The 13,148-nt window shown below is 41.5% G+C and overlaps 1 protein-coding gene across 15 annotated transcripts in view; it reads right to left on the bottom strand.

The window, feature by feature from the left end:
- Positions 1 to 13,148, bottom strand: part of APBB2 (amyloid beta precursor protein binding family B member 2) — a 164,358-nt gene that overhangs the window by 5,296 nt on the left and 145,914 nt on the right. For 8 of the 15 annotated variants that reach the window (XM_030947703.1, XM_030947705.1, XM_030947704.1 and 5 more), the window contains 5 exons: positions 11,023 to 11,028; positions 2,887 to 3,001; positions 2,237 to 2,324; positions 1,068 to 1,151; positions 443 to 558 (listed from right to left, as the gene is read on the bottom strand). In XM_030947703.1, the coding sequence (XP_030803563.1) occupies positions 443 to 558; positions 1,068 to 1,151; positions 2,237 to 2,324; positions 2,887 to 3,001; positions 11,023 to 11,028 (409 nt within the window). The remainder of the gene's footprint in view (positions 1 to 442; positions 559 to 1,067; positions 1,152 to 2,236; positions 2,325 to 2,886; positions 3,002 to 11,022; positions 11,029 to 13,148) is intronic. The other 7 variants (XM_030947710.1, XM_030947707.1, XM_030947708.1 and 4 more) reach the window with 1 other exon arrangement.

The raw sequence follows: 13,148 nt of genomic DNA on the forward strand, positions 1-13,148 counted from the left end.
CATATATAAAATACAGCATTAGTAAGTCTCACTGTATTAAGCTCTATGGAAAATGTCTACATTTTCTTCTGTAACACAGATTTTTATATTAGTCTTGGCTTCCATACCAAGAGTAAGGCAAATGCAGTTTGGAATTTAGGATTGCTACTACTTTGGGCTTAACCTACAATATTTTAGGCTCAAAATTCCTAGAAAGGAAAACATTGAATTTAATTATCTAATGAATATTTATGATAATTTATTTCTGAGAACATGCTTGGAATTATAAATAAAACTGAAGCTGATATGAGCAGTAAGAGCCTCTGCAGATTCTGGAAAGAAATAAAATGCAAAATAAGCAACTGAATTTTAGTTAAAATTAACCCTACTAGCATTTCTGTGTTCCTGGATTTCAACACTCATATAATTTTAATTGTGTTTTAAACAACACAGTCTGCCTTACTCTTTCATTGATGACTGTGACAGTAGCATCAGCAACGTTCATGGTAACTGGCAACCAGTCATCTTTGCTAGAGGAAGCCATTAGACTTTCAATGGCACTGTTCAGAGTATCCATTCCTAAAAGAGAATAAAATGCAACACTGAAAAAGATATAAAATATTTTTTATATACATAAAAATAACAGATTTTTTTATCTTCACACAGCATTATACAAAACAGATTGTTTTGGATTCCTTATTAAAATTAATTTGATAATGGAAGAAGGTATTATGAAGTTGTATGTCTCCACCTGGAAGACCAAAGCAGGTGCCTCCGGCTTACAAAAAAGCAGGATAGTGTCTTGTTTAGCTTTTGTACTGTTTCAGTTCTTTAGGGCCCTTCTCATTAGTAGCAGAGCTCATATTCAGAGAAAGCTGTAGAAAGAAACGCTGCCTTCTTGGCACCTCCCAGAATACCCTGTTTGCAAAACACCTGTTCATGTGATCTCCTGAATATTGGATATCTTCATGCCTGATTCATGTGACTGAAACAGAAGAGGTGCTACCCTCCAAAAGTCATGCACTGGCAGTTGATGAGCCATCAGAGTTTAAGCAAGGAACTTTGGAATTCACTGAAGTGTTACATACCCACAGGTTTTGCTACAGGTAGCATGCCCAGATACTGGACGTGAAACTTCTGTACCAGTTCTGTCTTTGGTGTTGGGAAATCTACTGCATGGGAACAAAAGTCAATTTCTATTAATCAGCATTCACAGCAGAAAAAACCACTTTTATTTCATCAATAACATAAAACTTTTTACCCATTAATTGTACTGTGAACATACTGCATCGATTTAAAGAAATTTTTATTCCTTCTAACAAGAACAAGCCTCAATAATTTCTAAAGGAATTTTTGGTCTATGCTGGCATATTAAAATGCAGAAAATAAAGATGAATGGGTCTCTGAGATGTATAGACTTAAGTTTCACTGCAACAACTATGTAAAATCTGTAATCTGCTTTAACACCATCCTTGCTAATATGTTAAACACAGTCTCCAAGTAATCAATACTACTGCCTGAACAGTACACATTACACAGACCATTGCACAAGCTGATGTATGGATTAGGAGTAAGATTTTTAGTAGAAAGTGGTGGATCTAGAGGCACATAATTTGCTGTAAAGCTAATGCAAAGTATATTTGTTCTCCTGGAATAGTTTCAAAACAGCAGCTACTAAGATATGACAAATAATGGCACTCAAAGGCAACTTCCTTCTACCATGCAGTAAAGTGTGCAAAAGTTGGATAATAACCAACTTGCACCCTTGCCTCAGAAGTTGCTAAAATAGATGCTGAAACCTAGGAGGAGTACTCCTATGGCACTTCTGAATCCAAGTGAGTAACTGGAGTATATTCTGGTTTTAAGGAAGATTTGGCCAACTGGTGCAGTCTCAAATCAGAAGGTATTTTGATTTGAAAAAGACAATATTCTGAGTAGCCACAAGTAAGTATGACTGTGTTTGAAACACTTGCATTTCAAAATAAAAGAGGAAGTGCACAGGTTGACATAACTGAGCAGGACTCCATAACTGTCACCATACCCAAAAAAATACTTAAAAGTAATACAGGAACAGATTACAATCAGTCAGATACATTAATTAAAGATTAATTATATAATAGATTATATTACAGATACATCAGGAATACACTCCTGACTTCTCCACCCAGCATGCTCCATTTTTGTCAAAATCTGCATCAGCAGCAAAACTTAACTGAAACAGGACCACGCTGAGGATACTAGCTGTAACACACAGTACCTTGCAGAGGAACATCAAGGGTGACATTTGTCCTGTCTTGCAAGGAGCTGCAAGCCATAGCTTTAGCATTTTTCCTTTCAGCCATAATCTGAAGAAGACAGTGATAATGCAGCATTTAAAAAAAAATATAGTACAGCAGAAACTACAGTCTACTCCTTTCACAACCCTATTTCTGAAATCTGAAATAAGTCAGAGGGTACATGACTAAGCAGGTTGTTCTTTTTAAATAACAATTTTAACAGTTAAAAATTTTAACAGTTAGCAACTATTTTCCTGTGTCCTGCAGGATAATACCATTGAATAGCACCATTCAAACAAGGTCTGATTTATTTATGGAGTTTAACATCATTGTTTATTATTAACTGAACCTCTGTGTTCTTTTTCCATTTTGAACCTGCAGCTTCTTTATTATTCAGGAAAGCCTTTGGCCTCTATACACACTTGTCAAATCAAAAGCACACATCATCCTGTTCTAATCTAAATGCCCACTCTCCCATAATTCCCATCCATTTGCATCCCTTCCCTTACAAATTCTCTACACTGTTTCTCGCTGCCAGTTATATAAACTAAACTAGCTCTGCACACAACTGCTGATTACATGTAAAAGGCTCACTGAACAGACAAATGCAGCTGATTTTAAATCCACTTGCCTTTGAGCAGATTTCGTGTAAACTTGTAGCGATGGCTTTTGCAGGTGTGTCACATCGAAACACATGACATTTCAGAATTCTGGTGTCCTTGTCTCTTGCCACGTAAGCAAAGTCTCTGTGTAAACAAGATAAATGGACACAAAACATTAAAATCAGTTGTATTTCCAAAACTGCAAGTCCTACTTCAGCTTAACAGGTGTATATCTCAGCTCTCAAGGTACAAAATACATACCTTTGACAAAGCAGGTCTACAAATGCAGTAAACTGCTTACCCATGAAACATATATCTAATCTATTTAATTCAAAAGCTCATTATGGCTTCCTAACCATGCAACTTACTCAAGTTACAACCTGTAATTCCAAATGCAATTGTAAATAAACAGCAAAATTTACTCAAATATGTTACTGAAGATGAAGTAGAGAGAGAATTACGTATTAAGACTGAAACCATATGCAGCTCTTAAATGCTAAAAAGCCCCAAGAAATGGCATACAACACTGTAGCCAGATAAAAGTTATATTTCAAAGGACTGTATAAAGTGTTTAAAATATGCAGATAGTAATTAGAGATCTGGTTGCATAAGGGAGATGTGAACCTGCTGAGCTTTGCTCACACTAACTGCCCTAAATTTCTGACCTTATTTTTTCAAAAGTTAAATAAAGCTGCCCTACAAAAGGGATTTTTGCACTGTACTGGCTAGTCACCACAGCACAGTACAGCTTTCTAGCATGGATGAAGGAAGTGCCATGACTAGGTTTATTTGTTCTCAGGCTGCTTAGGAGTCGGAGCTCTTCTGAGACAGCCCAAGTGATACAACTGAGCCAGGAAGAAGCCTGGCTTTGCCCAGCTGCCATCCTTGCTGTACCAGCCTCTCTTTGCTGGTCTTGCACCTCTGCTTTTTCATGTCCCCAAGCAATCACAGGTCATTTCTACTTTGTGACCCTCTTGCTACCTTCAGATTTCTCTGGGACTTTGCTCCAGCCTCTTATGCCTGAAGTCTCTTTTGAGTGTCTTTCTGTTTTACACATAAATAATCACCAGCAAAGCTCTCAGTGGTGAAGAGATAGGAGGGATATTCCTAAGCCACAGGCCTAGTATAAACTAAAGTATTTCTGTATATAAAAGTCTGTAAATATTCTGAGCAGGGTTTAATGTAGCAGGAATGGCCAATTTTAAAATTCATTTTAAATGCTCCATGAATTGGAGAATTTTACACTGAAGCTATCCAGGGAGAATCAGAGACTGTGGCAAATGGATTGCTGGCCTTCCTGCTCTGTACAAGACACAGACCCTGTCCTGGAGTTAAGTACTGAGCCTGTACCTAATTGAATGGCAGCTTTTGCTCTTTATGAGCTCTTGCAATATAAGGGCTGCTCAGTAACAGATACAGGTGGTTGCTCCATCTAAGTGCTTTGCAACCTGAAGCCTGATGAATAATATTTAAGAAAACCCCAGGCCACACAAAACTGTCAGAGCATGAGATCTGAAAGCAATTCCACATGACAGAACCAAGCAGAAACACAGTGGAGCTGGGGGCTCCTCTCCATCTCGCTGCATGCCAGCCTGCAGTGGCACACATTAGGGCACAGCAGGGACAGGAGGCAGTGGGGCAGCACCCTCCACCTGAACCCTTCCTGCATGGAGAATGCAGCCCATGGGCTGCACTGGCTGTCTCTGGCTGCAGCACTGCCCTGGCAGCATGTGAGACACAAGCATCCTTTGGGATTGCTTTACCCAACTGATGGTAACCTGCAGGACAAATCACACAGCAATAATCCAGGAAGGTGCTGTCTGTTACAGGAGATGCCCCAAGGCTTCCTCCCCAAGTCCCTTGGCCACAAGAGCTTTTTGCATGTTGCTCCCTTTCTCTGCACTGCAAGATGCTGAGTTTCAGCTGGAATCTTGCTCCTGGAAAAAGACTGATGCTTTTGGCTCATCTGGACATGTGGCAAGCCTTGCTTTAGGATGGTTTCCTCCTCACTTAACTCATCAAAAGCAGGCTGGAGACTCCTAGCTGGACTCCAAGAGAAGAGGGTATGGATCATCTGTAGCCTATGAAAAACTTGCAGGTAAGGGGAAAAACATGAAACAAGGTGCCATATAAAAACCCCATGGGATTGGTGGTGGGTGTTGGGAAGGAGCTGCCAGGACCACCTGGCTCACACCTCAGCTCTGCAATGCTGCATGCAAGGCTTGTGTCCTGCCCCTCCAGCACCTGGTCCTGCAGCTTCTGTAAATATTTCTGCTTGTAGTGGTATGCAGTCATAAGCAAGGCTGTGTAACACAATTAGAGAAGAAAATGACACATCAGTCAGTAGAGCAGTTTCAAGTACTGAGAGCTGATAAAACCCTGGTGGTGGTGTTGCAGACTCACACTCTAGAGTTTCACTTGAAGTACCTGAACAGCATGAACAAAGTAAACCAGCTAATCACATCGTGGATTGTGAATATACATAAAGCTTTGGATGATCAGGGCCTGCATCTACTGAGACAAAGTATGAAATGTGAATTCTTCTAAACCTGTGGTACCACATCACACTCAACCCTGTCAGCACCATCGGTTTTCCAATCATCAATCAAAATTAGCACACAAACCATCCTTCCCCCTTCTGGCAGTGCACAGACAGTACCACTGATGCCATGAATCCGTGGAAGTCACCCAGATGCTTGCATGGTTGGCCCTACATGGCAGCCCAGCAGCCAAGACCTGGAGATGGGCACTGGCTGGTGGCAGCTGGCTCCTCCACTGCCAGCAGGAGCCTTGCAGCCCTGCTTCAGGCATTTCTAGGCACCCGGAGATCAGAGCTCCATGGTTTGTCTTGGAGAAGAAAGGTACGGCTTTCTGAGGATTTCAGAGTATCTGCTTTCTACAGCAACAATAAAAAACTTAGGAATGTTTCCCTACACAGGACCACAATGGAACAGCTTCTTTTTTGTCCAAAGTCTTGAATCCCAAGTAAGGCAGAAGACCAGTCTCTCATTCTTCCTCCACTTCAGATCCCTTCTGGGTTGCTTCATCTCTAAACCTTCATTTGACTGCAGCTCACCTGAAGCTGATTAACATTTAAGTGAGATTTATGTGCAACAGGCCCCTGGGATAATGAAGAAGTGCTGAGCAAAGTGTTTGCAATAGAAATTTATAGGAAAGGGCAAATGCCTCCTCTTACCACTCCCCTATCTTTACATTCTGCTAGGAAAACAAGCAAAAAATAAATTAAAACGCCATTACAAAGCCCACAGCTGGTCAGAGAGCCAGCACAGGGTTAACATCACATCTCATCCAGCTGGATGAGTCTCTGTCTCCACAGGGTGTGTGCACATGAAATCAGTGGGATCTGAATGACAGCTCCTAGTAAAATTTCATTCCATGTCAGTGGGGAGAGCATCAAGGTGTTTAGTGGGAGAATGATGTTGCAAACAAAGCTGTATACTCTTGAAATTTTATAACAGAAGTGCAACACTTCAATTGATACAGGATTATAGAGAAGTGCTGCATAGAAGGTATTTTAAATTTAAAAAAATCATTTGCACACTACATTGTCCACTAATAACCTTCCAGTTATAGGAACTGGATATAAGTCAGTAATCTGGACAAAAGCTAGAAAAATCAAAAAATAGATAAGAATTACTTTGTGCAAGACTGGGTAAGATTGGTTCTGCTAAACAGTTAAAAATTGGTAGTAATTTATTTTGAAAGAATACAGAACTAGAGAAAGACATTTTAAAAAGCAATTTTGAGAGTTGAAAAGACAGTGTAAGGTGCTAAGTAGAAGGGAATTAAATTTCTATTTGCTCTTTTACTCTCTTTAATTGGCAAATGCCTACAGTCATTGACTAAGCCTTAGATAATCATACCTATTTAACACCTGGCTAAGCATCACTTAGCTGCTCAACCTTGGATGAATATAATCACATTAAAAGCAATTTATGCTAATGCTGTCCTGTTTGAGTAGCAGTTATAACCATTTGCCACTATTAGGGTAAAGTCCTAGGAGGCATCCCAATTAAGTACAGACTAGAAGAGTAGCACATCCTCCATTACCTTCTCACATTAAACTTATTTCTTCAAAGACTGTAGAAGAATGTAGAATTGCATGAATCCTTTTGGTTAAAAACCCCTAACATTCTAGCCTTAAAGTATGAAATAAAATTTTTTACTTTTCTCAATAAAATTAAATTGCTGCTATTTAAAAGACCTACATTAAAATGATACACATGCAGGAAAATGTACATTTCCTTCCAGATTTATGTATTACAAATTGTAACAAGAATCCTTGAATCACAAAATTATATTCTCTGGGTTTGTCTTAAAATTGATTGAAATTCATCCAGAATAGCCTACAGGAGATGATTTCTTTGTACTGGTGTACAGACTTCTGTGACTGCAGGGTCAGGGAACAGATACCCCAGGCTGTGGGGAAATCATCTCCTGAGCCTGTAACTTCCAGGCTTCACTTTGCTCTCCTGCAAACAGCTCACCAGAGACTTATGAAAGCAGGAAACACAAAAGGGAGAGCAGCCACCTCTACTGCAGAGCAGGGTCAGAGGCACTTGGCAGGGGGCTGCCATTCCCTGTCAAGGCTTGAATGTCCATGGGAGCAGAGGAGAAAGGCAAGAGAAGGGAGAGGAGGCAGGTGGTAAAAGCAGGTGAATATAATGCCATCAAGACCATCCTCGGGTGGGGTTTTTCCATGACACACAAATATTCTAGTATCATGAATGGCAGAGAAGATAAGGTGCAAGAAACCCTGCAGTAATGTGCATGTTAGAAACTACAGATCCTCTGCATTAACATTTCAGGCTTTTTATCAGGCTCCTTGTTCACATAGGAGAAAGGAGAATGGCTCATGGCTGAAATAATGTTTGTGACTCTGTTCAGTTCACTTGTCTTTTTATTATGGTCCCACCAAGGAACTTGCAAAGTTAGGGAGAGAAATCCAAAAGTAAGAAAATGATAACTAGACAAAACAAGCAGCATTCACAAACACTGCAAAATCTGTTTGTAAAATATTTACTGAGGACCTTTCAACTACCAGATATCAGACAGATATCAAGTGAAACCACTGCTTCCCTTCCACCTGTTCCAAATGAAACTCATAGCCCCTTCTCCAGGTGAATATACAGCCAACACTTTGGAATCAAATCCTGGAAGAGGAGTAAGAAGAAAAATAACTATTCCCAAGAGTCTTCTCCTTCCCATTTCTGTTATACAGCAGCCACATGTACCCTTCTCTCCTCAGCGATGAGAGCTGGAAGTGTTGTGGGGGAGAAAGAATTTTCCCCGTGTTTCTGACAGTTGCTGGAAATCCTGAACACACATTAAAATAATCCATTTTTCTTCACTCCAAGTGCTTCACCTCACAGAGCTCCTCCACCTCTTTAGCTACTCTCCAGCTATAGCACACTTGGCCACCATTATATTACCCTGGTGACGAATTTTGGATCCAAGCAGTTAAAATGCCCTCCCCAAGAAGAGGGAGGGAGACTTTTGGGAGACTGTTCTTATTTCAGTTTTTACATATTGAAAATTGATTTCCTGGCAGCAAAACATCAGTTCTGCATTTAAATAAATTCTTCTCAAATGGTCTGGCATTCACAGAGTGTAGCTTGTTTTTCTAATCCAAGCATAATGTTTGTAGGGCAAATTATCCCCTGCTGAAAGGCTGTTTGCTTCATTCCTTGATAATGTCACTTGCTAACTCTGAAGGAGGAGCTATGGCTACTTTGTGTGATTCTCAGAGGCTTTAATCTGGCAGCCCTAAAACTCACAGCTGCTGCGTTTTCTTTGATGTCTTATCATCACCACAGTTCTGTGTGCTTCCAAAATTTGTTCAAACCCTCTCAGAGCTGATAGGTCTGATATGCAGCTCAGCCCCTCAGAGCCCAGCACTTCCAAGCCTGAAGCATTTGCATGACTTTCACTCCAATTTCCTTCCTGCAGCCTGATCTTAGGCAGCTGCAAAAGCTGGTCCCAGATGGGCTTTCAGGGTCTCAGTGCTGCCTGCCACCTCCTCCAGTGCCCAGGGGACAGGAGCCCTGCCAGCCTCACCACCACTGCCTCACTAGCATGCAAGGTGGCTCTGAGATGGTACAAAGCATTTCCCTCTCTATACCAAGGGTTTATTCTATTCCTGCAAAGGGCCACAGGTTTGCATCAGCTGGAGTCATGTCAAAGTGCAATTGTCCAGATCCATGAGCTCTGTGAGCACAGTGACAACAGCACAGATTGTAAATGTATGTCCCACGTTGGTCCTTCTTCCCAGCCTCACCCCACAATCTCATGGCCAAAGCACCACCATCATGGCAAGGAGGACACTTTGTCCCATGTGCCATGGTCACCACCAAGGGGGTGCCCTGGGAACTGAGCTCCTGTAGGACTGGCAGCCCAGACACCAGCATGTCACATCCAGCTGGGGCCTGGGGTCAGACAGGGATTGCTGCTGCTCACCCACTGCTAGACAGGCATGGCAAACTCAACAGTCAGCCAGTAGCTCAGACCTCTGCTTGTTTTATAGATGGACTTAACAAAAGACAGAACTTCTGGGACAGATCCTATGGAAAATCACAGGCCACTGACTTGGTGAACACAGATTTTTCAGGGTGTTATGTTGGTATTTTCCTTAACTACTTCACAATAATTTTGAAATGTGCATGGGCAGGGGGCTGCCTTCCTATCCTTGTGCAGCAGTTTTCAAAGAAAAGGTGCAGGAATGAGGTAGTTTGTCAAGGCCATTATAGTTGCTGCTTTTGCCTGGAAGCATTGTAAAGTGGTGATTTAACTCCTCAGGATGGCCAGCATGATCAATCCTGAATTTCCTTTAAGTAAATGAATGTGTTATTATGCCTGTGAACCTCTGAACAGCCTCTTTGCAGCAGATCCTGTAAATTTGACTTTGACAAATTAGTATTTAGATATTTTTGACAATGCTTCTGCCTTCCAGATCTAATTGGCAGACACGGGCTTTTGTTTAAAAGGAATATTTAAAGATTTAATAAGGAAATACATCAAGTTGAGATGCTTACAGCTCTATAACAGATTTAACTGAAGACAGAAGACTACAGCAGAATAGTTAATTTCTCCAGTGTGATTTGTTTTATAAGCAAGGCTTCCTAGTTCTCCTTTGTTCTTTATTATTCAGACAGACAACACAGCAGTTGTGCACAGACACTACACATGAATCTGCTTGAAGCACACTTTTGCCAGTGCTAGGCTGGAAGAATCATTGCTCTCCACATGCATGAAACCTACATTAGACTGCAAAACCATAATCAAGAAAGTTCAAATATTTCCCTAGGCCAACACTGCCTGAAGAATTGATTTAAAAAAAGTCAGGCCTGGAAACCATTCTCATTATATTCCACAAAGCAAACAGGAGGAATGGTCTGCATCTCTAAACCACATTCCTTCCACCCAGTCCCACTTTCAAGATTTTGCAATTTAGAAGAGCAAACAAACCCCAGATCTCATCTGAGGGATGCAATTCTATTGCTAAGAGCCTTTGGAGTGGCTGCAGCCCTTGTGCTGCAAAGCACCTGACTACAATGCCTTAGTGTCTGTGCTGCCCTGAAACAGGAAGCATTGTAGAGAATTCCAAACAATCCCTTTGTACACCCAAACAAATCAAACAGACTGCGGACAACTTTTCATCAAACTTAAAATACAGGCAGGCAACCCAGACGGACTGGAAACAAATACCAAAAATAGAAAATAAACGTTTACTTTTTCAAATCTGGCTAAACTTAGCTCTAAATCCCCTGCTCTCAGGATCATGTTTTTTCGTTTTTTTAAATAAAAGATGAGATTTTAACACTGTCTTGCATTTCAGATTCCAGAAAACATCATCATCTGAATTTAATTCCAAGACCAGAAGCAAATACTAAAACCCACTGCACCACGTGATTTTAAACTGTTCTATTAGTAGAGGGTTTGGGGCGTGAGGAAGAAAAAAACCCCAAAACAACCAACAGCCAGTATCAATTGGACAATTCTGTTAACAGCAAATTGAAAAGGTGACATATATCAATTTATTCACTTAAGATTGAGCTTCTGTTCACTGATACAAGTAATCCAATACAACATTTTTCAGTGCATGCCAGAAGGATAAACACAAAAATGGAAAAATGAAAATAATTTACCTCTCTCTGAATCCAGGGAAGCATGAAGAAACAGAAAGAGCAAGTTAGAAAGCACTCAAGCAGACAGAGCTCCAGCATATGATAAGAGAGGGTAGCTGAGAAGTGCTGTACATGTAACGTACACTGTTTGTTTGTAGCACAGCATTTCTAAGCATATGGCCACTGTTTCCTCTCCACACCTTTTTTTCATTGAATCTTGTTGCTCTGAAGTTTGTATTTTTGGAAACATGCAATGAAGCCAACAGGCATCAGCTGAATTCAGCGAGGCAGTGCAGACATATCAACAGTGGGAGGTAATAAAGCTTAAAATACCATACAGAAGTCTGGGAAGTAGTATGCAGAAAGTATAAATAGACACAGAAAGTGCATGGACCTTCCTTCTTCCAAAATAACACTTTCTACAGCAGACACTGATAAAAGAAACATGAATAATTCTTCAGGTTGTGCAAACCTTACACTGTTTAAACTCAAAGAGTAGAAAGCAGGTTGTGCAAACTTTACATTGTTTAAACTCAAAGAGAAGAAAGATTGTCGTCAATTTTTAAAATGCCTCTTCCGAATGCTCATGACCCAAGGTCACCTGGGGTGCTCTGAAAGTTGCACCCTGAAGAAGTGACAACTTGGGAACAACCTTCCAGGAGCACTGAACTGAAGCCAGGATGTAGAAAATCACCACACACCTTCCTTTCTAGAACACTTCAGCAACCACTAACTTTGGTGTGACTTAACCAACATCTCTTTGAGAAGGCAGACAGGAGAGGCAGAAGCTTCCCTGGCTGGAGGCTGCCCCCTCCCTGTCCCCAGAGCTGCTCTGCCGCCTCCTGAAGGCCTGGAGGAGGCTCCCTGCAGGTGCTGGCACCTCCCACAGCCTGCAGGCCTCCAGGCCATGGCAGCCCCCAGGAAACCCCAGCAGGGAGAGCTGCCAGCGACACGGGTGTGTGCTTCTGGAGCTTGTCCTGTGAGGAAAGCACAGCTCCCCGGAATGTTACCACAAGGGGCTGGCTGGGCTGGGGAAGGACATGGGCTGCTGCTGATTCTTTGCGCCTCTCCCTAAACACTGGACATCAATGTGTGCAAGGCACAGTGTCTCTACAGGGATAATGGCCATTCTCAGGAGAGCTACTTAGTCCTGCTCTCCCACTCCTGCCTCCTGCATGCACCTCACAACTTCCCTTTCTTAAGAAGGGCTTATCTCTAGAGAGCATCACAGCATGGTTCATGCACTGTGTGCAAAAATGTGGGACCCTACATCATTCCAGCTTGTAACTGACTCTTGGGGGGAAAAAAAAAAAAAAAGGAGTGGACTAGAAAAATCATCACGTATCAAGTAATAAGGCTAGGAGTAAGGACAGAGCACACTGTAGGGAAGGGATCCAATTCCCATTAGACATCTCATGTCAGCAAGCTTGCAGTAATTGATCTGTTGCTTAGAAATGGCTTAGTGAATAGATCTGGAATAAACAGAAGTTTTCTAAGGCAGGTTTTAGCTAAACATGCATATGGTTCCCTAATGCATCTGTCCAAAATGGATGTGTGTGCATGCAACTAGAGATTTAATTTTTTCTCATGTTGAGATGAAACCTCTCCTGTTGCACTTTGTACCCACTGTCCCTTGCAATAATCTCCATGTGGCTCCTTGTGATGAACAGGAATTCACTGCAACAACCTCTCCATGGACATGTCAGAGCTCCATCACAGGAGGTTTCACTTGACAGGGCGCTAGACTACTTCATTTAGGCTCCCCTTCCCATGAATGGCTGCATCAGATGGTCTTTTCATATTCCTTCCAATCTGGGCTGTTCCATGGTTCTATGAAAGCAGTCAAGTTGGAAAAATTATCTATATTACAAGTGTAATGGACTTTCCCAGAAATTTTACAGCAGAAGCATGAAACTTAGCTTTGTTGTAAAGAAGAAACACATGGTGCCCTGCTCCACTCCTGTCATACAGTGACCTGGGAGTTTCCCCTTTTCAATATCCAGTGGTGATCAGTGTGGATCTCCCCAGCCAAAACCCCACTCACTCCTTTGCTTCAGCTCCATGGGCTTTGCAGAATCAGGAAGCACTTCAACTATTGCTAACATTTTATAAAACAAAGGGTTAATTAAAATCTCAACATTACAAAT

This window comes from Camarhynchus parvulus, chromosome 4 (assembly GCF_901933205.1).
Source record: "Camarhynchus parvulus chromosome 4, STF_HiC, whole genome shotgun sequence".
Classification (NCBI taxonomy): Eukaryota; Metazoa; Chordata; class Aves; order Passeriformes; family Thraupidae; genus Camarhynchus; species Camarhynchus parvulus.